The sequence below is a fragment of the Rhamphochromis sp. 'chilingali' genome (genome assembly GCF_963969265.1).
Source record: "Rhamphochromis sp. 'chilingali' genome assembly, chromosome: 1".
Lineage (NCBI taxonomy): Eukaryota > Metazoa > Chordata > Actinopteri > Cichliformes > Cichlidae > Rhamphochromis > Rhamphochromis sp. 'chilingali'.
This window is the reverse complement of record NC_137929.1, coordinates 51,175,053-51,201,976: the sequence shown is the minus strand read 5'-3', so window position 1 is coordinate 51,201,976 and position 26,924 is coordinate 51,175,053. Positions and strand designations below refer to the sequence as shown.

General features: G+C 42.2%; 2 protein-coding genes across 3 annotated transcripts; both read left to right on the top strand.

The window, feature by feature from the left end:
• Positions 1–15,792: 15,792 nt before the first annotated feature.
• On the top strand, positions 15,793–20,027 carry LOC308402274 (butyrophilin-like protein 9). 2 transcript variants are annotated; one of them, XR_013972725.1, is made up of 6 exons: positions 15,793–16,008; positions 17,386–17,766; positions 17,875–17,967; positions 18,048–18,145; positions 18,228–18,408; positions 19,733–20,027. XR_013972725.1 is itself a non-coding variant. In XM_080890967.1 (5 exons), exons 1-5 carry the CDS (start codon positions 15,915–15,917, stop codon positions 18,258–18,260), a joined length of 699 nt encoding a protein of 232 aa, XP_080747093.1. In that variant the 5' UTR covers positions 15,793–15,914; the 3' UTR covers positions 18,261–19,437. The 2 variants fall into 2 exon arrangements, 1 of the variants encoding a protein (XP_080747093.1); XM_080890967.1 differs by lacking the exon at positions 19,733–20,027 and having other exon boundaries at positions 18,228–19,437.
• A 4,068-nt stretch (positions 20,028–24,095) lies between these two features.
• Positions 24,096–26,590, top strand: LOC308408492 (myelin-oligodendrocyte glycoprotein-like; the record flags this gene model as incomplete). Its single annotated transcript, XM_080900805.1, has 5 exons — positions 24,096–24,177; positions 24,943–25,320; positions 25,478–25,567; positions 25,655–25,761; positions 26,537–26,590. The coding sequence occupies 5 exons, from the start codon at positions 24,096–24,098 to the stop codon at positions 26,588–26,590; spliced, it is 711 nt and encodes a 236-aa protein (XP_080756931.1).
• Positions 26,591–26,924: the final 334 nt, after the last annotated feature.

Here is a 26,924-nt window from a genome sequence, read left to right as displayed (position 1 = left end):
GAACAAGAATTAAAATAATAAACCTGAAACTAAAGTTCAATGTTACACAAATTTGCGACAGAGAATCGGAAAAGCCTGAAACTCAAATGCAACACAAAAACCCTCAAACCACGATGCAAATATGTGAAAATGAGTCTTTGTCTCCTGATCGTAGACTGCGGGCTGTAATCAGTGATCGACGCACTGGGTCAGGTTCAGACTGATGTTGTCTCTTTCAAGAGTGCAGCTGCACATTTTTATCACTTCATCACAGGAGCTGTGCCATTATTTGCTAACTCAGCACTGCTTCAGAGCTGCTTGCACATCAAAACTATCAGGATGCCACAGTTGCCAGCATGGCTGCAGTTCACCAAAGGTGCTGGTATTCTGCTGAAAGCACTTTCAGTAGAACAGCTCACCTCACCTGGCAGCTCACCTTCATAGACATGTCTGATGTTTGATACTCCTGTAAAATAGATTGATCTTTTTTTTTGCTTTCCTAGCAAAGCATAACAAAGTAAGATTAGTAATCTCACCAGGTCCTTAGCATCCTCCTCTGTCACACCAACCATCTACATGTCCTCCTTCACTACATCCATGAATCTTCTCTGTGTTTGTACCTAATTGAGCCCTCAAAAGACTGTCTACTACAAGCCTCATTCACACACACATTCATTCAGCACATTTATCAACCACATAAAACACAGCTTTCACTCATCACTATGGCTGAGTTGCTTCTGTGTAAAGATTCTTAGGCTTGTTGAGTCTTGCTGAAACTGCTGCTGCTGGTCGGGTCGCCTGAATGATTTGTTTCCCAAAATCTCTGATGTTACTTTTCCATCCTCTGTCTCCCCATCAGAAGGTGATGGAGCATGTGATCCTTCGTGATGTTATGGTTCATGAGCCAAGAACAATTGTGTGATCTGTGAAAAGCAGAGCTTATGGAAAAACAACTGCACTCTAACCTAGCCTAACTTTAGTGTGCTGCTGACTTTGTAACATGGTGCACCGTGATCACATTTCGAATGGTTAATGAGCACAAAGGTGGATCTATTGGCACAGATGGACGACCAGTGATAGTCCACATTAGAATGAAAATAACAAACACTGCTTTTGTCCATCACATCCAATCAGAAACAAAAGAAGGTGCCGGATGTTATTCTTCAGAGCATTTGTGCTGAGAAATGAGAAGACAAATGTTTGCATTTTCCGCTTTTCTCTTCCAGTGAATTTATCCTCAAAACATTGTTGCTGGTAAAGCTAAAAGCCGTGCCAATAATTTCATCTCACTAATGGCATGTCACCATTTTTAATGATGTTTCTTTGTTCTGCCAGGAAGGCCAAATATCCGAGTATTTCCAGATTTTGTGCTGGTTAGTCATGAGTCATTACTTGGAAAATCCATTACATCCGATTGCTGGATATCACTCCGTGAAACTGGTCTGCACTAAAAACCTTCCTGCAATTGTTAAAGTAGCTAACAGATGCTATGGTTGCTGGATTTTGTATGGAAGATGCTGATTTGTTTTTTAATGAAACTTGAAAAGCATTCACCTCCTAAATAACGTTTATGCATGTGTTCAGTACAGAAGATTAGAAGGAGATCATGTTCTGTCATCGGTCTGCTTCCCCAGGCGTTTCTCTGTTAGTATATTCTTTCCATCATTCCCACTCTCCCACGCTGTAAGACTCAATACCGACATCATTACTCGAGTCCAGTCGTCTTTCATTATGTTTAATTACTTCTAATGATCTCTCCTTATTGAAGCAAAAGTTATATCAACACATTTTTACAATGTGAGACTTTTATTTCCAAGGTGAGGATTTCCAAATCAATCACAAAGGAGGCGTTCAGTGTGGAATCAACTTTACAGCTAATTTCACCTACAAACAGCAAGCAGACTCCATCAACCATGCCTAACTAGTCTGGGAATGCTCACTTTTCCATATAGACTGGTGGTTTACAAGCAGTCTCCACCCAGTCCCTATGGCTGTGTGGTGGAGGCCTTAGGATTGAGCTTTTCTGTTGTGGTTGCAGCTGTGCCTCTTATCTATTCAGCAAGCACCAAAATCAGACAATGAAGCTCATGTCTCATTTTACCATTAAAGGCCTTTGAGCTGGAGACATCATCACAGCCCGACGCATGAGTCATGCATGATTTCAAGACTAAAAATTCCCCTGGTCTGTAATTCCACACGAACGTGAAGGAACCAAGCTGCTTTTTTTGAAGGTTTCTTTGTTCTCTGCCAGAAAGTCTAAGTTTCTGAGTAGTCGCAGTTTATCTGCTGTAGCAGTTTTTATGCTGGTTAGATGTGTGATCATGTGATCACGTTAGAGAAACAAGTCCAACGTACATTTAAGTCAGATATTTCCAAACGTAAGACCACAGTGGGCCAGTTTGAAAACGGAGCATCTTTGATCATAACAAGAGCTGAAGTTGAACTATTTCCTCCTTTGTTTTCTTTTTATTCCTTTGGATCTCATCCACTAACAGCCATGATGACACTCTGTCACACTTCTCTTTTCATCTTGTTTCTTGCCACAGCAGATCGTCTCACTCCATCTCATCCTGTCTCGGCATCCTTCACTCCTTCACTACACCCGTGAGTCTTCTATGCGCTTTTCTTCTTGTCCTCCTGTTTTGCAGCTCCATCTTCAACATCCTTTATCCAGTATGTCCACTATCCCTCCTCACCCCCTACCCAGCCCTGTGGCTTGTCACGTGCTCCAATGTTGTAATGTGGACATTTATGTGCTCTCTGTGCAGAGGAGTTTTTTTGTTTCCTGTTCTCATGCTGTCCTCCCATAGGTGCCCAGCATCAGTAGAGGTCTCTTTTTTTCCTCTTGTACTTTCCCATTGTTGTACTTTGTACTTTTTCAGTGTTTTCTCTGTAACGCTGCCGATCTCCGACTTGTATTCCCATGTGATGTCTTTGTTGTGTGTGTAAGGTTCTATTCCTCTGCGGGCCAACCTGCATATGGCCAATAAAGCATTCATTCAAAAAAAAAAAAATCCCTTCTCTGCACTTGTCCAAAACATCTCAACCTTGTATCTGTAACTTTGTCTCTGATGTACTCATTTCAAATTTTCTTTGTTCTGCTTACTCGTAATAAAGTTTTGGCAACCGTCTGCACACCATGAATGATAACAGCTCTCAATATGATCTTGTAAAACTTCTCATTCACTCTTGCTGCTGTCATTCTGTCACAAATCGTCCCTAAAACTGGTCTCTACCCACCCCACTCTACATCCACTCTGTTCTTCACCTCTCTTGTTCGCTGTCCGTACTAACAATCAGCTATCAAACCTGCAGTACCTCTATGGTACAACAGGGGGCTGTTGGCCCAGCATTTGGAATCACTTGTGTTTCTCGGTCAGGGAGAACAAATGCAGTTGTCATGTCCATTGACTCCATTGGCGATTTCCTCTTATTTCTATATTATCAATGTGCCTGAAAGAACAGCTGTCACTGTGTGCATGTATGAACTTTTGCATTAGACATGTGCCATGGTGTTGACTTGTTCTGCCATATAGATGCAGTAAATGAGCAGCCTAACAACATGAGCTCTAAAGAGAAGGTATCTATTTACTCGTGAAGTAGAGGGCAAGAGGTTTAGTGAAGACATTGTTGTTTCTATATCAAATAATAAATCACTGCTCAATTCCACCTTACTTATACCACAGCTTGTATTAAGAATATCATATAAGAATTATGTGACTAATTTGACAGCAGCTTAAACATGTGCTGTCAGTGTTAATCTCGTTAATACGACGTTAATGGCATACCCGCGTTAATGTGGCAAACTCATGATGAGTTAACGCAGATCGACCTGTATAAGGGGTTACTTAGCGTTAGCACTTTAATGCGGCTTAGATGTGTTAACGTCATGACTAACGCAATCAACAACTAAACCATCTGGAGCACAGAGTGACTCAAAATCCCTTGAATGTCTCTATCAGCGCATTTTTGCTCTTGATTTCATGCAGCACTCAACCCTCAGGTGGATGCCAGCGCTCTGGAGGCGGTGGTGCATTGAGATGTGTTACTTCTCAAAAAAAGGTTAAAAAAAACCCCACCAGCTGCGTTAAAGCACAGCTGAAAGCTGAGTAAAGGCCTTATCCTTATGATTAGCATGAACATTTCTAAGTGTATGTTGGCCCCTCAGTCGTCCTCTGAAGTCCTCTCATGTATTTGACTTAGATCCAAAACACCAGCCAACGCTCAAGTGTTGAAATTTCCTGTGAGATAAAGTCGGAGATAAAACTCTCTCTGCTCCCTCAAACATGTTTGATGGTGAGACAGGTCGACACTGCTGAATGGCTGATTTGACAACTGTGTGTGTGACAGTAGCAGCATTTTAACCTCCAGCTGACCTCCACCTCACCCCTGTCTGATTTGTAAGCGCTGAGTGGTCACAAATTGGTGTGTCACTCAGGCCATGAACATAAAGGCTTCAACTCAATAAGAAGCCCATTTACCACCTACAACTGTGCTATTTTCACTTAAATCACCTTCTGATACTCGCTTTAACTTCATTAGGTCCTATCATTTTAATTAATTATCCTGCTTCTCACAGGCCTCAATAGGAAAAAAAACAAATATTCAGATCTTAATCTTGTTCTTCAATGTCATCTTTCTCCTTCAGTGCAGTTCTCCCTCACACCAAGTTCTACACATGGTTTGATGGACTGAACAACATACAAGCGAAGAAAGACACGCCCCCCACCACCAACCAGACCATTTCTCTGCCTGCAGCCGATGTGAGAAGAGCTTTCATCAAGGTCAACCCACGGAAAGCTGCTGGACCAGACAACATCCCAGGTCGCGTACTGAGAAACTGCTCTGATCAGCTGAGTGATGTCTTCACAGACATTTTCAACTCATTGCTGAGCCAGGTGATCGTCCCAGCGTGTTTCAAGTCCACCACCATCATCCCAGTGCCAAAGAAATCCTCAGTATCCTGCCTGAATGACTACCGTCCCATCGCCCTGACCCCCATCATTATGAAGTGCTTTGACAGACTTGTCATGGCACATGTGAAGAGCAACCTCTCCCGCTCACTGGATCCGCTGCAGTTTGCATACCGGCCGAACAGGTTGACCGAGGATGACATTTCCACTGCACTTCACCTCTCCCTCTCCCACCTGGACAGGAAAGACACCTATGTCAGAATGCTGTTCATAAACTTTAGCTCAGCAGTCAACACCATTAGTTTGAGAAACTCAGCAAACTGACCACCTCTCTCTGCAACTAGATACTAGATTTCCTGTCAGACAGGCCTCAGTCCATCCGAATCGGCAGCAACATCTCCAGCACCATCAGGCTGAGCACAGGAGCTCCTCAGGGTTATGTTCTCAGCCCACTGTTGTTCACTCTCCTGACACACGACTGCACTGCCCTACACAGCTCTAACCACATCATCAAGTTCACCCGATCTTCCACACTGCGAGATATCTTATTTCCAACAAGCTATCAGACTCTTGCACTCACTACCGGCTCCCCCAGTAAAACAGAGTGGAAATGCACTAGTTATGGAGGGAAAGCCAGGGAACATTTCTGTGCCCTGAACATTGAACTGCAGCTGTAGGAACATGTCCATATTACTGACTGAGGGAGTCATCACTGTTGCTGCTGTCTGAATCCAGTTTGAGTCAGTACACAGTCTGGATTCCTTTATCAGCTGACGTGGTGCTCATCCAAATGACTGTGGCTGTCATAAATGGATGAGCATAATTACTGGTAACAATGTAACAATGTTTTAGGAATAAACAAAGAAAGTCTTCTGTTACACTGAATGAAGCAAAACTGAGGTGTACTGATTAAAGTGCACATATTTCTTTAAGACATCTCTGGCTGGTCTTAATTTGTATTAATAATCATTAAGTGTTGATGTTTTAAGAATCAGCTTAAATGTCTTTACACTAACAGAAAGGGGGAAGTTTCTTTCTTTCTTTCTTTCTTTCTTTCTTTAACCAGGAAAGTTTGAGTTTTTAAAACTCCCTTCCTCAAGAGAGGCCAGTAACCACTGCTGTCTGAAATAACTGCACTTGTTACGGTTCTGGGTCAGTGTTGACCCAGCATTTTGAGTTTCTTATATTTTTGGTTTATTTTTGCATTATGGATTGTTTTCTGATGTTCTGGTGCTTATTATTATTATCATTATAGATCTGTTTCTGTTATTCTTGGTGAGGGATCAGTTCTTAGGTTTTGGGTTCTCATGTGTATTGGAGTTTCTGTTCAGTGTCTAGTCTGTCTCTCAGTGTCGTGTCTGCATCTTTGTTTAGTGGTTCTTGTTTCCTGTCTTATTGTGAAAGTCGGTCCTGTCCAAATTCATGGGCTGCATCCTCCTGAGGACGCATTTGTAGACCGATTACATCACAGTGATGCACCGAAGGCTGTCCAAATTCGTAGACAGCCGACAAATGCGTCCTCCTTTTCCCCGAATTTGAAGGATGGGTCGAGTGTGTCCTTCGTGGCCCACCATATCCCAGAATTCATAGCGCAGCCCAGCCAAACTCCAGTTTCCAACAATGGCGGCCGCTACTAAGTTTTAAAATTACTCATACTAATCTTTCTGGGTCACAAAATAAACTTTTAACATATTTTCAGGCAAGTAGCTGTGTAAACATCAAATATCTGCTCGGTTTATCAAGATATCGCATATTTGCAAAAGTGCTTCGACGTTTTCGGAGACGTCTGCTACCCACCAGCTCGACAGCTAGCCGGGAGCTTGAGGGTTACTGATGCGGCCGAGAACGGCACAACTCCCGGCACATCATTTTCAGATCACCGCGGACTTTCGCTGCTCGGGTTAAACGTAATATATAAGTCACTTAGACAACCTAAAAATGTTATTGTTGGGCTTTTTTCAGTGTTTTGTTTGTTCGTGAGTAAATCGGTTTGGCTGAGATTAAAGTTATTAGATTAGATAAAATAAAACTTTATTAATCCCCCGGGTGGGTTCCTCCTTGGTTTTTACACAGCTGACTAAACGTCAAACAGAGAACTGATTAAACAGAAGTATGAGACGGTCGAGAATTTTTGCCAGTGTCCTGTTATATTTTAGTTAGTTTTTCAGTTTCAAGTTTCTTTATTTGTCACATGCATAGTCATACAAGTATAACACACAGTGAAATGTAGCCTGACACGCTCCTCGACATGTGCAAAAATGGGGGGGGGGGGGGGGGGGTAGAGGGAGAACATCATATATATATATATATATATATATATATATATATATATATATGTATATATATGTATATATATATATATATATATATATATATAGTATGTACATTGGGTGAATGTGCAGTAGTAGCAGCAACCAGGTGAATTCTGTACATTAATATGAATAGACCTCTGACTATTTTACAGGATAGACAATATTAACATATTTAAAATTAAAGGAATTTGAAATGTACATTGTGCCTTGGTTTAGTGTCTGGAAGAGTCCTGTCTCAGTCAGTTATAGATGATGTGAGAGGGCGGGTGTGTGTGTTTAGGGCCCGGATGGCTTGGGGATAGAAGCTCCTCTTGAGTCTCTCTGTCCTTGCCTGGATGATGCGGAACCTTCTACCAGATTGCAGGAGTTGGAACAGTTTGTTCCAGGATGGGACGGGTCCTTCAGTATCTGCGCTGCTCTAGTCCGGCATCTCCTGGTGTAGGTGTCCTGAAGCGGGGGGAGAGCAATCCTGCAGCAGCGTTCTGCTGTACGGATCACTCTCTGGAGAGCTTTTTGGTCCTTCACACAGCTGTTCCCAAACCACGATGTCATGTTCTGTGTGAGGATGCTCTCCACAGCGCCTGTATAGAAAATCCTGAGGATCTTTGGAGAGACCCTGAACTTCCTCAGTTGTCGTAGGTGATACAGGCGCTGCCTAGCCTTTTTGGTCTGGACCTGAATGTGGGCAGCCCATGTCAGGTCTGAGGAGATGTGGACACCAAGATACTTGGTGGCTCCACTGGAGCTCCATTGATGATAATGGGCTTGTAGTCTCTGTGCTGACCCCTTCTGAAGTCCACCACCAGCTCCTTGGTCTTGCTGACGTTCAGCTGGAGGTGGTTGTCCTGGCACCACGATGCCAGATTCTTCACTTCATCCATGTAGGCCGCCTCATCGTTGTTGGAGATGGCACCCAACACCACTGTGTCGTCAGCAAACTTCACAATGGTGTTGGAGCCGTGGGTGGCCACACAGTCTGAAGTGTAGAGGGAGTAGAGCAGTGGCGAGAGGACACATCCCTGAGGTGCTCCTGTGTTGATGGTGATGCTGTTAGAGATGCATCTACCCACCCTCACCACCTGAGTTCTGCCAGTGAGGAAGTCCAACACCCATGCACACAGACGGCTGTTAAGTCCCAGATCCCTGAGCTTTGTGAACAGTCTGCAGGGCACTATTGTGTTAAACACTGAACTGTAATCAACAAACAGCATTCGCACATAGTTACCCTGTTTCTTGTCAACGTGGCTGAGAGTGGTGTGCAGGACGTGGGCGATGGCATCCTCTGTGGATCTGTTGGATCGGTAGGCGAACTGCAGCGGATCTGTGGTGTCTGGGATGGAGGAGGAGATGATGTTCTTCAGCAGCCTCTCAAACACCTTCATTACTACCGAGGTCAGTGCAACTGGCCGGTAATCGTTCAGGGATGAGGGTTTGCTGTTCTTGGGCACAGGGATGATGGTGGATCTTTTGAAGCATGTGGGGACCACAGACTTCGCCAGGGACTCGTTGAAGATGTAAGTGAACACACCTGCTAGCTGGTCAGCACAGCAGCGCAGCAGATGGCCGGTGATGCCGTCTGGCCCCGCCGCTTTTCTTGTGTTCACTCTCCTCAGTGCCGCTCGGACGTCATGCTCCGCGATGCTGGTCACCGGTCTCTCGCTGATGACGGTGCGTAGTCCGTGCCACATGCTCCGTGTGTCGCCCTGGTGGAAGCGGGACTCTACACGTTCCCGGTACTGGCGTTTGGCATCTCTCACCGCGCGCCGCACCCCGTATGAGGCCGCTTTGTAGGCGCTCATATCGCCAGTGGCGAGACCCGCGTTGTAGGAGGCGGTCCTGGCGTTTACTGCAGTGCGGATCGATCTGTCCACCCACGGTTTCTGGTTTGGGAATGTGGTGACTCTCACAGTGGGGATAATCTCCTCGGCTAGCATATTGACGAAGCATACTGCTACTTCCGTAAACTCGTTGATGTCGACTGCGCATGCTCTGAACATGTCCCAGTCGACGTCGTTGAGTGCGTCCTGTAGCGTAGCTTCTGATTGGCCAGTCCACCGTTTAACCTCCCTCGTGGTCACATCTTCCCTCCGCATGTTTTGTTTATACTGGGGAACAGAGATGGGCAGTAAGGCGTTACTTGTAATGCGTTACTGTAATCTGATTACTTTTTTCAAGTAACGAGTAAAGTAAGGGATTACTATTGCAAAAACGGTAATTAGATTACCGTTACTTTCCCGTAGTAACGCTGCGTTACTGCTTTACTAAAACCGTGATTTTTTGCAAGAATGTCTCACGACAGTGGCGTAAGCGAGTGCGCCGTTAGTGACAACAGCTGTGTGCAGATCAACAATGGATCACATATCGATTGTGGGAGAGAGTATGAGCGTGCAGCGTTTAAAGCGTGGAAGTACTGACCTTACTTTGAGTTTGATTCCATAAAAAGTGACAAAACATTAGCGTCCGTCGTGCGTGGGAAGAAAACTTCTTTTTACAGCGAAAAAACCCCCTAAACTTCCAAGCAAGCACCAAGTGCGCAACGACGTAATGGGAAATTCCCAGAGAAACTCGCGGATTCTTCAACTGACCGCGGCACACCTGCACCAGGGTAAACCTCCGCCTACCGTAGTCCTGCTTCACAGGTGAAAATAGAGCAACAGGACCGCTGAGTCTTTGACTTTATTTATTTTCTGCTGTGTTTTACTTGCATCTATTTGAAAGACTGAGTGTAAACACAAAAAATATTTTATTTTATGTGCTGGAATGTGCAGAAAATAGGTTTAAATGTTAAACTAATTTATTCAAGTCAGAGAATGTTGCATATAATTAAATTTTTGCTTGATGCATAAAGTTAAAAGATTAAAACTGATAAAACAAGTTAAAAAAAAGAGACTTTTCCATTTGATTACATTTTGTATGATGGATTATGTAGAAAAAGTAGAATTGGGCTGAAAGATCTATCGCTTTATCACCTCTTCAGGTTGTAAATCGTGTTTTTAAAAAGTAACTAAGTAACTAAGTAATTAATTACTTTTGAAAATAAGTAATCAGTAAAGTAACGGGATTACTTTTTTGGGGAGGTAATCAGTAATTAGTTACTGATTACTTTTTTCAAGTAACTTGACCAACACTGCTGGGGAATGAGGAAGATGGCGTTGTGGTCAGACTTCCCAAAAGCAGGGTGAGAGACAGCTTTGTAGCCCTGTTTGTATGGCGTGTAGCAGTGATCCAAAATACGATCCCCTCTCGTTGGACACTGTTAGATTATAATATTATTTTATGCCATGTTAGACCCCTAATTAAAGATTGTGAATTATTATGTAGTTTTAGTTGGCATTATTCTCCTGAATTAGAAGAAGCTGATAACTATTGCATTAGTTAAACTAATTTGCATTACATTAAACTGCTGACTTGTTGTGAATGAATGATATTGTTTTATGATGCATTATACTGCTGAGTTATAAGAAATACTGTTCGCAGAAAGTTATTGTCTTATTTGTCTGATTAGAAGAGAACAGAATATACTGGAGTTGTCTGCCCCATTTCAGCAGGAGCAGAGAAACAGGGAGCCAAGGTCGTAGCTTAGGCGCTGTGTGAGAGAAAGCATGTGAATGTTTAGGCTTTTTATGATAAGGTGGGGGCACCAGAGGCTATAAAAGTTTGAGCAATGCTCCACCATTTTGAGATCAGAGGCTGTCTGCATACAGTGTCCATCTCCCACGTGTGTGATCATTAAAATCATCGTTTGACTTAACCCGGCCGGACCAGTGTTGTTATTGTGGTTTTTTCTCTTGTCTCCATCCCCAATATTTTGAACCATAACAACACGAAACATGCTGGTAGAAGTTTGGCATGACTTGTCTGAGGTTCGCTTTGTTAAAGTCTCCTGCTACGATGAGGGCTGCGCCAGGGTCCTTGTTTTGAAGCGAGCTCAGCACATCATGTAATTCGGACAAAGCCATACCTGTGTTCGCTTGGGGTGGGATGTAGATCACTGTGGTGATGACTGAGGTGAACTCACGGGGCAGATAGAAAGGGCAGCACTTAATGCTCAAGAACTCCAGATGTGGCGAGCAGCCGCTGGAAAGAGTAGAAATGCTCCTGGCATCACACCACTTTCTGTTTACCATGAAACACACTCCTCCACCTTTGGTTTTGTTTGACTCTGCCGTTCTGTCCGCGCGGAGCACAAAGAATGAATCCGACGGAGTTACGGCCTGGTCCGGCACGGTGGGGGTCAGCCATGTCTCCGTGAAGCACAGAATGTTGCAGTCCCTCATGTCACGTTGGAAGGTGACCCTTGCTCTTAGGTCATCGAGCTTGTTCTCCATGGATTGTACATTGGCCAGTAGGATACTGGGCAGTGGTGCGCGATGCGCCTGCTGTCTCAGTCTATTCCTAATGCCAGCGCATTTCCCTCGGCGCTTCTTTGTTCTGCGCCTCGGATGAGCGGCCCAGCCTTCGTTGTTCTCCGCGCCGCGTAGAATCTCTGGCGACCAGGAAGGGTCGGGTTTAAAAGTGTCCAAGATTAGATGTGCAACCTTGGCACCGATGTTTACAAGTGATCCGCTGTCGTATACTATAAGACTAGAGGATTTTGGGATGTAAACCAGAGCAAAAAATAAGTAAAAAAAAAAAGTAAGTAAAAATAAGTTAAAAAAAAAAAAAAGAAGTAAACTGCCGTTTACTTCCGGCCTACCCGACCTTCTGAGGACCCGGCCAACGTAGACCGCGAAGGCCGGGTCCTCAGGAGGATGCAGCCCATGAATTTGGACACGACCTTTGTCTTATGTTAGAGTGTGCAGCTTAGCTCTCCCGTCTCGTTAGCCCTGATCTCCCCCAGCTGTGTCTCCCTTCTGTTACCCATTCCCTGATTACCACATTAGCCCTGTGTTGTCCTCAACCCAGTGTTGCGTCGTACCATCAGATTATGCCTGTGTGTTTTTTGGTCTCAGTGTTCAGTCCTCACTTCATGTTTTGTTTTCTTGCCAGCAATAAAGCTGAGGTTTTGAGTTGCATTCCGTTTTCCGAGTCCTGCATTTGGATCCCCATCTCCGCCTGCCCGCACACAGAGCCCTGACAGCACTAAGTCATTTAAAATGACATTAAGTTCCTTTAAGGTGATTTTGCCACTGATTCCAAGAGGAAGGAGCTGAAAATCTGAATGCATTTTTTTCCGAAATCAGTGCGAATTTTAGTGGCAAACAGAAGAAATGAGTGTTGGGACCAAAAACAATAGTTTATCACACTTCTTTGATGAATGTAATTCAGTAAGTTAGATGAGTGCAGACCAAAAAAAAAGAGTTTTCATCTATGAAATAACAAAGCAGGCCATTCAACCCAAGCATACAGTGATGGGTAAGAGTTGGAAAAATGTTTCAATAGAGAAACAGATATATAGACCAGATCACTGCCAGTAACTATCATTTTATTATTTACTGGGGTTATAAAAGAGGAAATGTCAGATTTTGTGTTTACAGCTTCAAAAATTTGCTCATAAAAGCTTTTTATTTGTTTTATGTTGTCATTGGTTCATCAGATCATAGTTACAGGAATATAAGCTCGACTGTATGGTTAACAGTTACCAGAATATGTAATCTCATGTGCAAGTCCCAGCAGGCCCTTCCTGGACTTGTTCACACAGAGTTTTACTGCTGCAGGGCTTAGATGAGTTTAATGGTTCACTGGGACTCTTCGAAGAATCTCTCATGGGGCTTTCCTGCATTTTGTTCCCTAAGCAGCAGAGGGTGACACGTCAGATCATCTTTGACTTTTAATCACAAAATAAATGTGTCAAATTTCTCTTTAGCATAGCTTAACTTTAGTATAAATCATTGACATTGTCATACCGACTTTGTAACATGGTGTTCGGTGTCTGAAAATTTTAATGGTCTTCTAATGATTCAGTGGCAAATGTTTGCTGTATTGATGCATGGAATAAAAAGTGCTTTTGGTTGTAACTTCCCCAAAAAACCAAAGGAATAACATGAACAGAGCATTCCTGTTATTGAGAAGAGAACTGAGCAGGAAATTGGACACACATGGGCAGTTCTCCGGAACTATGCTGCTGGTCATAAAAAAACAGCTAAGCCCAGGCGTTGTGCTGACAATGTTCTCCCACGAGGACTTTATATTCACTTGTTATAGGCAGGAAAATATTAGTCACTCCTGCTGGGCATCAAACCATCTACTCAGTTCATTAGAAATCACAACATAGCTGTTACAAGTCAAAGGTAACAGGTGTTAAATAGATGGGAAAAAAAATGAAATAACGACTAAATTTAGAAAAGATTTCATCACATTTTCCACCTGCTTCCCAAAGTGCCACAAAGGATAAAGGATGCAGACAATATGTGAAATAAAATGCAGTACAGAAACAATGTATCATTGTATTATCCAGCTGTTCCAGCATTCACTGACCACAGTGCTCGCTATTCCTGACAACAGGAAGTTACACTGGGCAAACCTACAGTCTAAAGAATGAACATATGACCAATTCAATTTTACCGGCATTTAAATAAATCCCTGCTGTGTAATGATCCTCAGCTATCAGTCTGTTACTTAATATGCATAGATATGCATTTTAAACTCGAAACAGACTGAAATCATGTTAAAATATCACTGGATAGGTTTATATAAATAGAAGAATTCAAAATGTCAAACTCATGATGAAATGATGAAACAAAAAGGCTGATTAATCATCTGAACCCAACAGTTGATGGCACGATGAGCCTGTGAGTGTGTCGCAACAACTGCAATGCCTCCTTAAGAAAAACAAAACGCATGGGTTAAAGGTAACGGGACCAACAGGGTTAGATTTAGTAATAATGCAAACTGGTGTTTTGAAATAGCGCAGTGACAAAATTGTGTGTCAGGCTGCATTGGCGGTCCTAGCCCGTTTGGCGCCCTGGGCGAAGACTCCCTCTTCCTCTCCTCCTCTTTTTTTGTAAACTGAGCACCTGATGGCTTTGAACTTTTCTTGTCCATCTTCCATTGGTTTTAATTTTGCACTCAGTATGAACACAAATCCACCAACTCGAGGATCGCCACAACATAACCTAACAGACCTACACCTTAGTTCACAGATTCACTTTGTCTAAAGTGTATTTCTGGGATTTCACACAACCCAGGATTCAAATCATGAATACATAATGGGCTTGGATTTACAACATTATGAATGAAATGTGCTCTATTTGGAAGCAGCAGGGCCCTCTCCCCTTTCGACGGGTTGTGTGTGAGACTTTAAATCATCAAACTGTAAATTATACATTTTAAATTCTTATTGATCCTTTACCCCGAGTCCTAAAGTGTAGATTTATTTTCTTACTCTTCTTATATACATTGTTTGTTTACTTGCACTGCTGTAACTGGAGCCTCGTCGTCTCGTCTCTCTATAACTGGGCTGTATGTAGCGGAGATGAAAAAGTTTACTTTGACTTCAGCAGCGAGCAGGCGCACCGAGGGCTCTCGCGCTCACTTTTCACGTTTCGAAAAAACATCGGTGCAAATTATAAGTCTGTATCATAATGTCTGGTGTTTTCGTGTTTTTTGTTTTGTTTTTATTTTCCAGCCAGCCAGAGAATCCCCCGCAGCCCCGCCCTCTCCTCCCTGTGCCGCAAGCAGCAGGCGCACCTCGTTAACGGAGGGCGCCCTTACTCAAATTGGCGATAGAAAACCGATCGGTGCCTATGCCACTCCCAATACGCGCTGGCTGATGTCGGGGCAGCATGAGTAGGCTACGAGCATTTTTTTTGTTTGGGTTTTTTTTTTTTGCCAATGCACGTGATGCCGCCCCCCACCACGATGCCGCCCCGGGCAACCGCCCGTGTCGCTCGTATCTACTGTCAGGCTGCTTTTACTGTATGCTCACCGCTGACCCCTTTTCACACAGTGACACGCGCTGAAAATCGTGTCACATCTGCCAGCGTTTCCCAGTAGTTCAGAAATGTACAGATACGCAGAGGGAGATGTTGCAACTGACTCTGTGACCTTCGTAAAAAACCACCAGGCAGTCTGCCTTTTCTTTCTGTCTTGTGAAAGAAAGAGTCTTTCTAAAGAGCTCGCTGAAGAGGATGGTGCAAACACTGTCAGATCCGTGGCAACAGATAACATGACAATGAGGTCAATTTCTACATGTACTCTGCAATAAGTAAGATTGCATCAGGCCAAAAATCGCATGGAGCATGTTTTCGGTTTGTGCAACATGAATGTAATTCATGAAAACTCAGTATTACAAGTCACCGGTGTAATTTACATCAGGGCACCTGGCGGTACTTTCTGCCTGATGGAGACATTTGCTTCCCCTATACCAAGTAGAGAAAGAGCCAAATAACCGAAATGACGCGGAACCAGAGTTTGTACGGCAACTGTAACTGAAAAAAGTAATAGTCAAGTAATGAATTTCTGTGAATCTCTATTGAATTATGCTCAAAAACTCGAAAACACGGAGACAAAGACCTGTGAAGTGAAGTAGTAAAGCTTTAGTTATTTTAGTAAAGAGTTTAACCAATCAAATCGCAATGCGCATGAATCTCCCCACCCCCAACCACCATAATGTCAAACTGCTTGACTGTGACAAGTAATGAGAGAGTTCGAGGCAGGAGAAAAGCCGACTCTAGTTTTACAGAAAAAGACAAACGAAAAGAAATAAAAGACGAAGAAGAAGAATCGTCATTTCACTCAGACAGCGGCTCTATATTTGTTATCATCTATTATGTGTACCTGCTGCTCAGACTCAAAGAAACCCTCTTTCATTGTTACTCTCTGGGCTTTTATGCTGTGCTTCATTGTCAGGAGTCCTGCTCAAGGTAAACGGATCCATTTATTAAACCACCTCAGCATCCGTGTGTGTTTGGATCGGCGCCGTAACTGCTACATTTATGTTCTGCACTGCAATGAGCGACTTTCCTCTCACGTTTGCGCGTTTATGTAGACTTAATGTGAAGAAACGTTAAATAATCGAACATTAAAAATCAAATCGTATCTGAAAATATGAGCGTCCTGTCTTTGTGTTGAGATCTAACGAGTTCAAACGGCGTTTATTTAAAGCTGGGGTTTACGTTATGGTTGTCTAGCAACCGATAGATGCTTAAACACAGAAGAACAGGACAAAAGGACACGTCGGGTTATACGAACGATGAAAGCTGGTTTATTATTAGGAAAATATTCACATAGGAGCAGAATTACAAAGTCTTAATAGCTTTTTAGCTTTTCTGGGAGATATATTTGACTCAGAACTCTTTTATTTTGTTTTTAAGATCAAAAAAATAGGTTTAGATTTAGAAAATGTATATTTATTTATTATAAAGGTCTCCAAGATTAAATCTGAAAAAACCCCAAGAAAACCCCCAGACACTGAAGTGGAGCTCAAAGGTTCAGATAATCTGATAATAATCTGTCTGATCTGATTTGTAAAAGATCAGCCTGTAGCTGGTTAGAGAGGTTTGTGACCTTTCTTCATCTCTTCCTGGTTGTGAGGTTAATTATTCAGCACCTCCTGATGTTTCAGTGACTTGAAGTCATCATTTATGCTCTGATGATTTCAGTATGTTGAAGTTTCTCCCAGAAGCAGCTGTTCTCTGTATTTCCTCTTGACATTAAAAATTAATAGTGAGCTAGAAGGACAACAAGCTGACTGCTTTATTAAATCTGCTGACACTGCATGTGTCTCATCCACAGGCAACAGCTGCTATTTTCCATTTCAACAAATGATTAGCACCACAGAGAGATCAGTCAGAGCCCTGTATCCGCTCTTACTGCACAGACCTGCGATATAACAGGTTAAAAAGTGAAACAAATACTAACCACTCACAGCAGATGGCTGCATCTCCCTGAGGCTGGTTCTGGAGGAGGTTTCATCTCGTTAAAAGCAGTTTTTTCATTCCACTGCCAACTGATTGCCCATTAGAAGAATCGGATTGTTAGTGTTTTTCCAGAAATACTGTAGGATCTTTATCTTACAGTTTAGAGCACTTTGAACAGACATTTTTTGTAATTTTAGCACAATATATAAAACGGAATTGAACTGAATCTCTTCACTACGTTTTTGGGAAAATAAGGCTTTTTTTTAAATGAAAAAAAGTTTTTGTATCCCAAGCACAAAAACTCAAACTGTTCAGGTCGTCAGTGTGTAACTCCACAGGGGTCTGTGGGAGTTCGGGAGAATTGATTTTTCGTATTTCCAGGTGAGGTGGTTGTGGTGATTGGTTCAAATCTTCCAATCATCGCCGCTCCAGGTGATGATGTCATCCTGCCGTGTCACCTGGAGCCCACGTTCGATGTCCAGGGTCTGACGGTGGAGTGGTCCAAACCCGACCTGAAGCCCGACCCGTTGGACCGGCTGAGCCGAGTGGAGTACGTTCACCTGTACAGGGACAGGCAGGAGGTCCCCGACATGAAGATGGCCTCGTACTTCAGGAGGACGGAGCTGTTCATGGACGACATGAAACACGGGAACATTTCACTGAAGATCCTGAACGTGTCGGAGGAAGACAACGGCAGATACAGATGTTTCATCCCCAAGCTGCGGAGCAGAGTCAAGTCTGCTGTTGTTGAACTTGTAGTCGGTGAGAAGATTTGTTTTGTTTTTAACTCATTTCCAACTTTTCAGGCAAGTTTCACAAACAGATTTCGACTCTACTGGTTTTTGAGGTGTTTTTTGTTTTGTTTTTTAGATCCAAACAATACTAAAAACCTGACGACAGACAGACCACTGCATCCCCAAATCCTCCAAACTCCAAATCCTCAGGACACGACTCCAAGAAATTGTGAGAGTCCAACAGTCCAACTTTCGTCTGCATCATTTCCATTTGAGAGATATTTTTAGTAAAACGTTTTCATACATCAGCAGGTCGGTCCAGGGTCTCTGTGGTCGTCGTTATCTTTGCCTTTATATCAGTTGTGGCTGTCGCTGCTTTCGCTCCATGTTTCTCTGACCGTGTAAATGTAAGAAACAAACAAATAGACACAAACTTGTTGTTGATTCTTGTGTCATCAGATTGGCTAATTTTTCACCTTCTTTCAACAGAAGCAACCAGAGGATGATGAGACGCAAAGATAACAGTAACCTGGCACTGTTAGGAACGCTGGTGTTAATGGAGCTGAGAGCGTTAGAGCTTTATCTTCCCTGGATCTTCAGTCAGGTTGGGAATTCAAACCAGCAGCCACAGAGAGACACTCGGGTCCAGCAGCACTGAGATCATCATAAGGTCATTAGAGACAAAACAAAAAACTTCAAAGTTTGAAATATGTAAGATGTGTGAATTCTTTGAAAAACTAGAAGGTATCTAAAAATGCCTCAAGTGAAAATGAGATTCTCTAATGACACTCTGATAGTTAGGTCAGCATCAGGGCCAGAAGGCCTGTGAAACCACAATAACCTTTGAGTGCAGAAGCAAAGGAAGGAATTAGGCCAGTAATAGCAGACATGCAGAAAGCAGGTATTCTCGTGAAAACTAATAAAGCCACGTGTAATACACCAATTTTTCCAGTAAAAAAGGCCAATACTGGAAAATATCGCCTAGTTCATGATCTAAGAGCAATAAACGAGGTAACAGAGCAAATACCTCCAGTGGTTGCAAATCCACATATCATTTTAAATCAAGTAACACCAAAAGAACAATGGTTCTCGGTGATTGACCTCTCAAATGCATTTGTCTCTGTTCCCTTACATAAAGATTCACAGAATCTATTTGGATTTACTTTTTATAATGAAAAATACACATACACCAGGCTACCACAAGGATTTCAAAATAGCCCAACACTGTATGCAGAAGTTCTAAAGAAATCAATGTCACTTTGCTCTCTTCCTGCTCCAGGAAAATTTCTGCTGTATGTAGATGACATATTGATTACAGGCCATACACAAGATGATTGTAGAGAAAACACAATGACGGTTCTGCAACATTTGGCAGAACAAGGCCACAAAGTATCACAACACAAGTTACAATTGTGGAGTGATAAAGTCATCTACTTAGGACATCAACTAACAGGCCGAGGCCGCACCTTACTAGAGAGCAGAAAGACAGCAGTCCAAAATGCACCAAAACCAAATAACTAAGCAACAAATGATGAGTTATTTAGGTCTGTGCAATTTCTGTAGGTGCTGGATCCCAGAGTATGCACTGCTGGCCCAGCCACTACAGAACCTAATTTATGGAAAAGACCTAGCATTAAAAGACAAAATACAGTGGACCCTAGAAGCAGAAAAAGCCTTCACTGATTTAAAAATAGCATTGCAAACATGTACTGTCTTAGCATTACCAGACTATGAAAAACCTTTTATTCTCCATGTCGATGGAGTAGCAGGGTACATGAAGGCAGTTTTGACTCAAGCTTTCGGAGACAACTCTCTTATGTAGGTATTCTGCTCTCACACTCACACATTACTATAGAGAAGTGTAATCAGCTAAACCCCAGCACCCTGCTTCCTGCAGAAACAACGATGGCAGAATGGATGACAAAACTGTTTGAGAATAAAGAAGTGATACTAAGCAATCAACTGCCGAGTGATCTATCTCCAGTCTCTTGCAGGTTGAACCCCGGTGATTGGATTCTGATTAAAGTCCTCCAGCGAAAAAACTGGAGTGCTCCGAGGTGGGAGGGGCCCTTCCAGGTGTTGCTTACTACACCGACAGCTTGTAAGATAGCCGAACGACCTTCGTGGATCCATCAAAGCCACGTGAAGAAAGTGTTTGCACCACAATAAGACGCCGGTTCCCCTAGCTTCCAGGTGATCTGCCGGTGGAGGAAGGGCTGATTGGGTATATCCCGCCACTCCACTTCGCTGGCAGTCTACTCACCAGAAGTTTAGGTGTACCAGGTCATCCTGAAGAATAGACACATAGTAAAAGAGTGACCTATCCCACCAAAGAGAAGAACCAATAACAACACCAGGGACGCCTGAATAAAAACTCAACAAGATGACTGAGGAAAACAACCTGATGAATCCAGAAGAAGCACCAGCCCCAGCACCAGCACCAGCCCCAGCCCCAAAGCTGTTGTGCTTAGGTGCTTGTAAGTTACAACTCTGGACCAACGGCCAGAAGGTAATGCACGCTTTGTTTCCCTGGATCGGAGTAGGAAAGCACGCACTACAAATAGAGACTTTAGACTATCGTTTTGGACTGTTTTTGAATGCTTCCACCCGCATTGACAAAGCACAGAATGAAGAAATTGATGCAATCCGCATCACTGTCATGCAACATCGAGTAGCTTTGGACATTATTCTTGCAGAGAAAGGAGGTCTCTGCGTGTTGTTCAACACCACCTGTTGCACCTACATACCTGACAACATACATTCATTAAACATGACAAATGCTTTGAATGTTCTGAAACAATTGAGAGACGCTCAGCAGCAGGACTACGTAGCCGTTAAGCAAGGCTGGTGGGACTGGTTACTGAGTGGCTCCTGGAAATCCTTAGTGATTAAAGGCCTGTTGGCCCTTTTCAATGTGATGTTACTATTTTGCCTTTTCACTGCTTGTATTATCCCATGTCTGAGAAGCATAATGTCAAACATGTTCAAGCGTATGTTAGGAAACTATGTTTTGGTTCAGAGGAATATGGAGGATCCCTATCGCCAATATGATATGCTGAATATGGAGGAAAGAGTGGAAAATCCCTATTCTAGTCTTTACAGAACTGTTGTTTAAATACTTCACTGAATGACATGCAAAAATGTGACTAACAAGTGACTATGCATTGATTAAAACCTGTGAAATATATTAACAACAGGAGGGAAATTTGAGAGGATTTTTATGAAATCAAGTATAATCAAGTGTGCCTTATAATCGAGTGTTCATATATTTTCACATAACCAAGTTTATTGTTAAAGAGAACATAATGCATTCCTTACTTTAGTGTCTGAGATGTTTGACAAGTATACAAGTATGTATTCTTTAACCCAGTGTGTGTGATGTCAGATAAGTGTGATATACTTCTATGTTTTTATTCTTAGTTTGTGTGCAGAGGTCAGATAAGCTTAGGTAATGTCTGGCCTTTTCCCTTTCGGTTAAAAGAGGAAGTACTATGTAACCCATTTTGCCTTATAAATAAAGCAACCAGCCTGCGCTGAGTGTGTGTGATTTTGCTGAGAGGCACACACCCATGCGCATGTCTTAATACTCTCTGAGTCGGTCTGCAGTGTCTTATTTCTCTTACTTGTGAACAAATGTCTTAACCCCTGACAGCCTACAAAAGGATGTGAGTCTGACTGGGGTTTGAATCTTGACGCCTCACCTGAACAGCTGTGTGAAGTACACTTATAGAGCCTAAAAACAAATCTAAAATAAAGCCTTGTACTCTTAGGAAAACTTAACACTAAACTAATTTTATATTAAGATCAAATGAATAACAGAGAAGTTTTGAATGTAAGTGGGTTGGGATGCAATGAAGCAATGGTTCTTGGATTTAAATGTGACCTATGAGGTAATTTTGTTTCCAAAGTGTGATTGTTTCCCACATCGACTCAAGTTGGTTAAACTATCTCACTGTGGAAAACACTGAAGGGTTTATTCAAGGTTAAAAATAAATTCCAAATGTGCTTCCTGGTGATCATAAAGAGCTCTGGTCTGTGGAAAAACCCCTACCTCCCCAGTTTGAAATGTCAGGTTACAGTTAAACCATTATACTTAGTTTTCTTGGAATTATTTTTAGAGTTACTGGAAATTGTTAAATGCAGAACGATCAGCTGGTTTCAAGATATCTTTAACATGTGGTCTCATTATGTAGCTCCAGTAGCTAATAGCATTTGATTTATTATATTTATTTATTTATCTAATTACTTATTTTCCAGCTTTAGTTGTGATCAAGTGCTGGCTGATGTGCATCACCTGCTGAAAGGCAGTTTGGTTTGGAAGGTTGTCCAGGATGATCCCAGCATCCACTGCAGATCACAGCGTGTGAATATTCTGAAGATTTCAAAAGCATCAGCAACTTTCAAGTGACAAACACTGGATTTATGGAGTTCATATAGAGACGTCTTTTGTTTTATTGACTGTAATGTGGAAACGGAGTCTTTGGTAGTTCATTTGATCAGATCTGATTGTTTTTCTTACTTCACATGTTTTCTTTTGTTTTTTCTACCATCTTTAATGTCTCAGTGAAACTGAACTGTGAGTTGAGTACTTGGAGTACAGAAAGACCTCCTGCACTGTGTTAATTAACTCCAGCACTTTGTCAAATGTATGTGCACTGATACAGTGGTTCCTTCATTTAACCACACTTGTATTTAAAAGATATTCTGTAGTGACTGGGTTTAAGGTTAAAAGGAATGGCTAATTTATTACATTTATTTTTGAACCTACTACTTGAAAGGTTGGTGGTTCGATCCCTGTCTGCTCCAGTCTGGATGCCAAATATCTGTAATATAATCTATCATTTTCTTATACAGCCCTCTATCAGCCTTTTTCTTTACCCCCTCTCTCTTTGCTGTGTGCCTTGCCTATCAGTGCTACACTTTTTCCATCTGCCTGGCTTTCCCACTTTTTCTTATCTAACCTCTTTCTTTGAATATTTTCCCATACTTCCTCATACCACAGCAAACTTTCAGTGTCTTCTTTCCTCTGTCCAGAGTTTCGCTCAGCACTACGGCTCTACTTTTCCCAGTCACCTGATAACTCTTCCCTACCACCCAGAGCCTTTCTCAGCTCTTATCTGAACTCTATGAAATATTCTTCTTTCCTCAGCTTCCACCATAAACTCCTTGGATCTCCCTTCGTTTCCTCTTCTAACTGACATCCAACCTGTGGGACAAACGCTCTGACAACTTTCAACTACGTGCTGAAATAATGCCAAGTGTCCTTCCTGACACAAGCCTCCCCCATGTCCCTCTTATGATACGCCAAAATCCACACTAATATGCATATGTAAAAAGACAACACAAATTTGACAATACAGCGTTATATTCAGTATTGGGTAAACAATATATAAGTATTTTTGTAGACTGAGAGATTAAAAAATGTGTCAATGTGAATAACTGAGTCATGGCTCGGGCTGACGGTAGATAGCTGAATGAATATGAAGCGACATACAACTCTTAACTTGTTTGATTTTAGGTGCTCACCACCAAAAGATTGTTACAACAATCTGAGGGAGCTTTAACCTGGTTACCTGGTTGTGTATCTGCTCTCTGAATTGTATCATGCTGCTAATCTTCTTTCAGGTCATTTGAGTTTTTTAACATTCGTCAGTGTGTTTTCCTTCTTATTACCTGTTGGCATCTTGCTTTGATTTTGCGTGAACAATGTAACAGCACCATCCATCAGATGTGTGCTATGTGAAGATGTTTTAAACACTTTTACAGTTTAGTAAAAAAAAAAAAAAAAAAAAAAATACACAGCTCCTGCTGCTCGTCATCTCCGCTCACAGACTCAGAGTCTGCTGGTTGTTCCCCGCACAGGACTGAAGACAAAAAGGGGACAGAGCCTTTCAGTCTGTTGCACCAAGTCTGTGGAATAGTTTACCACTATTGCGTTTTAATATTTGTGTACAGCGCTTTGTGACTGCCTTTCTGTGAAAAGTGCTTAATAAATAAACTTTACTACTTCCTTACATTGCTTTGGTATCTTATAATCTCGTGTTTTTCTGTTTCTCTTACATTTTACTTCCTAATAAAATATGAGAATGTTCAAAATATCAACATTTAGAATGATATCACAGTTAATTTCTAGACACTGCTACGTCACTGGTGATTACAACACAGCCTCACTCACTAGTCACAGAGCAAACCGGAGCTGGGACTTGTTTTGTTGTCATGACGACTGTTTGACACGCCCTTCATGGAAAAAATTACGCATGACGTCTTAATAAGAGCGTCTCCCTGACAGCCACTCAGCAGTCACGTTTAGGAGCGGAGGAAGTCCGAGTCGCCCCGTCAGTCTCTGCACTTGTTGTTATGTCCCGGCTCAGCTCGTCTTACACTTTTCCACTCTGGACTTTAATCTTGTGCTCGGCTTTCTTAATCGCACCTGTTCAAGGTAAACCGATGTTTTACTTAAACTCTGCTTTCAGCTTAAAGCTAAAATGTAACTTTTTGAAATTTGGATCAAACTGAATTCACTGTTAGAACTTTGTCTGTTATATGCGGCGCTGATGGCAGCCGTCAGTGAGTGTGTGACGATCCATAGGCAGACACTGATAATGACCTTTTTCTGTTCAGTTCAGCGACCGTATCTTCACACATATGACGTGTGATCGTAGTCAAATGTTATCGGAAGCGATGGTTGTGATGTGTGCATTTTCATATTTAAGGAAGACTTTGCAGTTAAACTATTCTCAGCAAGGCTGCAAACTCTGACATGATACCAAACAAATGCAGTATTATAGATACATTTAACTTCCAATAGCACCTTATGTACTTAATGGGAGGGGACTATGTCATGATTTATAAGGTGAAGTATTCATAGTTAGTTGGTCCAGAGTGTAAATATTCTCAGCTATGCTGCAAACTCCGAGCTCCTGGTAGTTTAAACACTGTCATGAGCTGGATGACTAAGAAACTACTGATGGATTTGACTTGAGTTATTCCACTTTAAGGTCTTTTATCTCTACTTTTTACCTATTATTAACTTATTAACTTATAACTTAAATGTTGAGAATAGCTGTACAGTTTTTTCATTTGAAAATTTAGAAAGTGCAGAAAACTATGACAATAACTGCACAGAGGCTCACGGGGCTGTTAATGATCTTCAAGTCTTCGGTCTGTGAGAGTTCACAAAGTTTAATTTTCCATCTGTTTCCAGGTGAGGTTCTGGTGATCGGTTCAAATCTTCCAATCATTGCTTCTCCGGGTGATGATGTCATCCTGCCGTGTCACCTGGCGCCCACGTTCGATGTCCAGGGTCTGACGGTGGAGTGGTCCAAACCCGACCTGAAGCCCGACCCGTCGGACCGGCTGAGCCGAGTGGAGTACGTTCACCTGTACAGGGACAGGCAGGAGGTTCCCGACATGAAGATGGCCTCGTACTTCAGGAGGACGGAGCTGTTCATGGACGACATGAAACACGGGAACATTTCACTGAAGATCCTGAACGTGTCGGAGGAAGACAACGGCAGATACAGATGTTTCATCCCCAAGCTGCGGAGCAGAGTGAAAGCTGCTGTTGTTGAACTTGTAGTCGGTGAGAAGATTTGTTGTGGCGATGTTTGTGGTTCCAAACTAAAATTCAAACACTCTGATACTTGTTTTGTGTGTTTTTTCTGTACCGTTACAAAATGTTTGTCTCAATTTTACTAGCAGATTATAACTCTACTGTTTATTTTTTTTGCATCTTTTAGATCCAAATGTTGCAAAAACCTCAACAATGGCACCACTACATCCCAGAAACTTCCAAACTCCAGATCCTCAGGACACGACTCCAACAAATGGTGAGAAAACAGTCCAACTCTTCTCTGCATCATCCCTGTTTGGGGTTTTGTGCATTTGTGGTGACCTTCTTGTCTTTTCTACATCAGCAGGTCAATCCAGGGTCCCTGTGGTCGTCATTGTCGTCACCTTATTATTAGTTTTGACTCTCGCTGGTTTTGCTGCATATTTCTCTCGCATTTTTCAGAAACTAAAAGTAAGAAACAAACAAACAAACACAAACATGTTTTTCCTTCTTGTGCCGTCAAACTGACTCATTATTCAACTTCTTTCAGCAGAAGCATCAAAAGGACGATGAGACACAAAAACAACCACTGCAAGTCTAGAAGTGTAGATCTTCAGTCAGATTGGGGATTCAAACCAGCATCCACAGGGAGACACTCGGGCCCAGCAGCACTGAGATCATCATAAGGTCACACCTACAAAAGGATGTGAGCCTGATTTGAATGGATCTAAACAGGAAATATTTCTTACAGACGTCTTCAGTCAGAGTTGCTGCTGTCAGACTCTGGAGGATCTGCTTGGAAACATCAAGCAGTGAAACTGATGGATTTCCTCCTTCAGTACAAAACTGTGAAGTTCAGCCTGGAGAAGAAACACTCCTCTGCCTCACTGTCAGCGTGTTTAATCTAAGTTATTTAGTCTTTACCTCACTGGTTAAGGTGCACTTAAATCTTTTAGTGAGACCTCAAAGTGTCTCTGATGGACAAATTAAAGGGTTTAAATCCTCCCTGATCATCACTGTGCTGGAATGACATGAATCATTCTCAAACCTCAGCAGGGCTGGAAGATTTTTCATAGCATTAAAGGAAATTTCCATGAATATGGACGTTTGTGACACAGATAATGTGGAAAGATGAAAATAAAACATCACCTGAACGCTGTGATGGAAACTGACCTCACTGTATGAATGCAAACTTTGTTAGTACAGTTTGAGTTCTGACTGTTTTTCTTACTTCACATGTTTGTAGACTTTGTCTACCATCTTTAATGTCTCAGAGAAACTGAAGCTGAACACTTTATAAACAGAAAAAAAAGCTGATTTATACTCTAGATTTTTAAAGCTACAACTAATTTATTACATTTACTGTGAAACTTCCTGCTGGTTGGGACTCGATGTTCAGACTGTAACCTTATAGTCTGATTTGTGACTTTGTGCTTTCACTGCCTTTAAGTCAAAGTCAGTGTTTGTGTGATGAAACAAGCTTAAACTTCATCACGAGAATAAAAACATTTAAATACTGAACTGAAAGAGTTTCTTGGATTCTTTGATTTTCAAGCCTCTTCTTGACATTTTGTTACAATTTGTGTGTTTTCTTGTTTTTACGACTAATACCTCGTCCTATTAATTTAATTGTT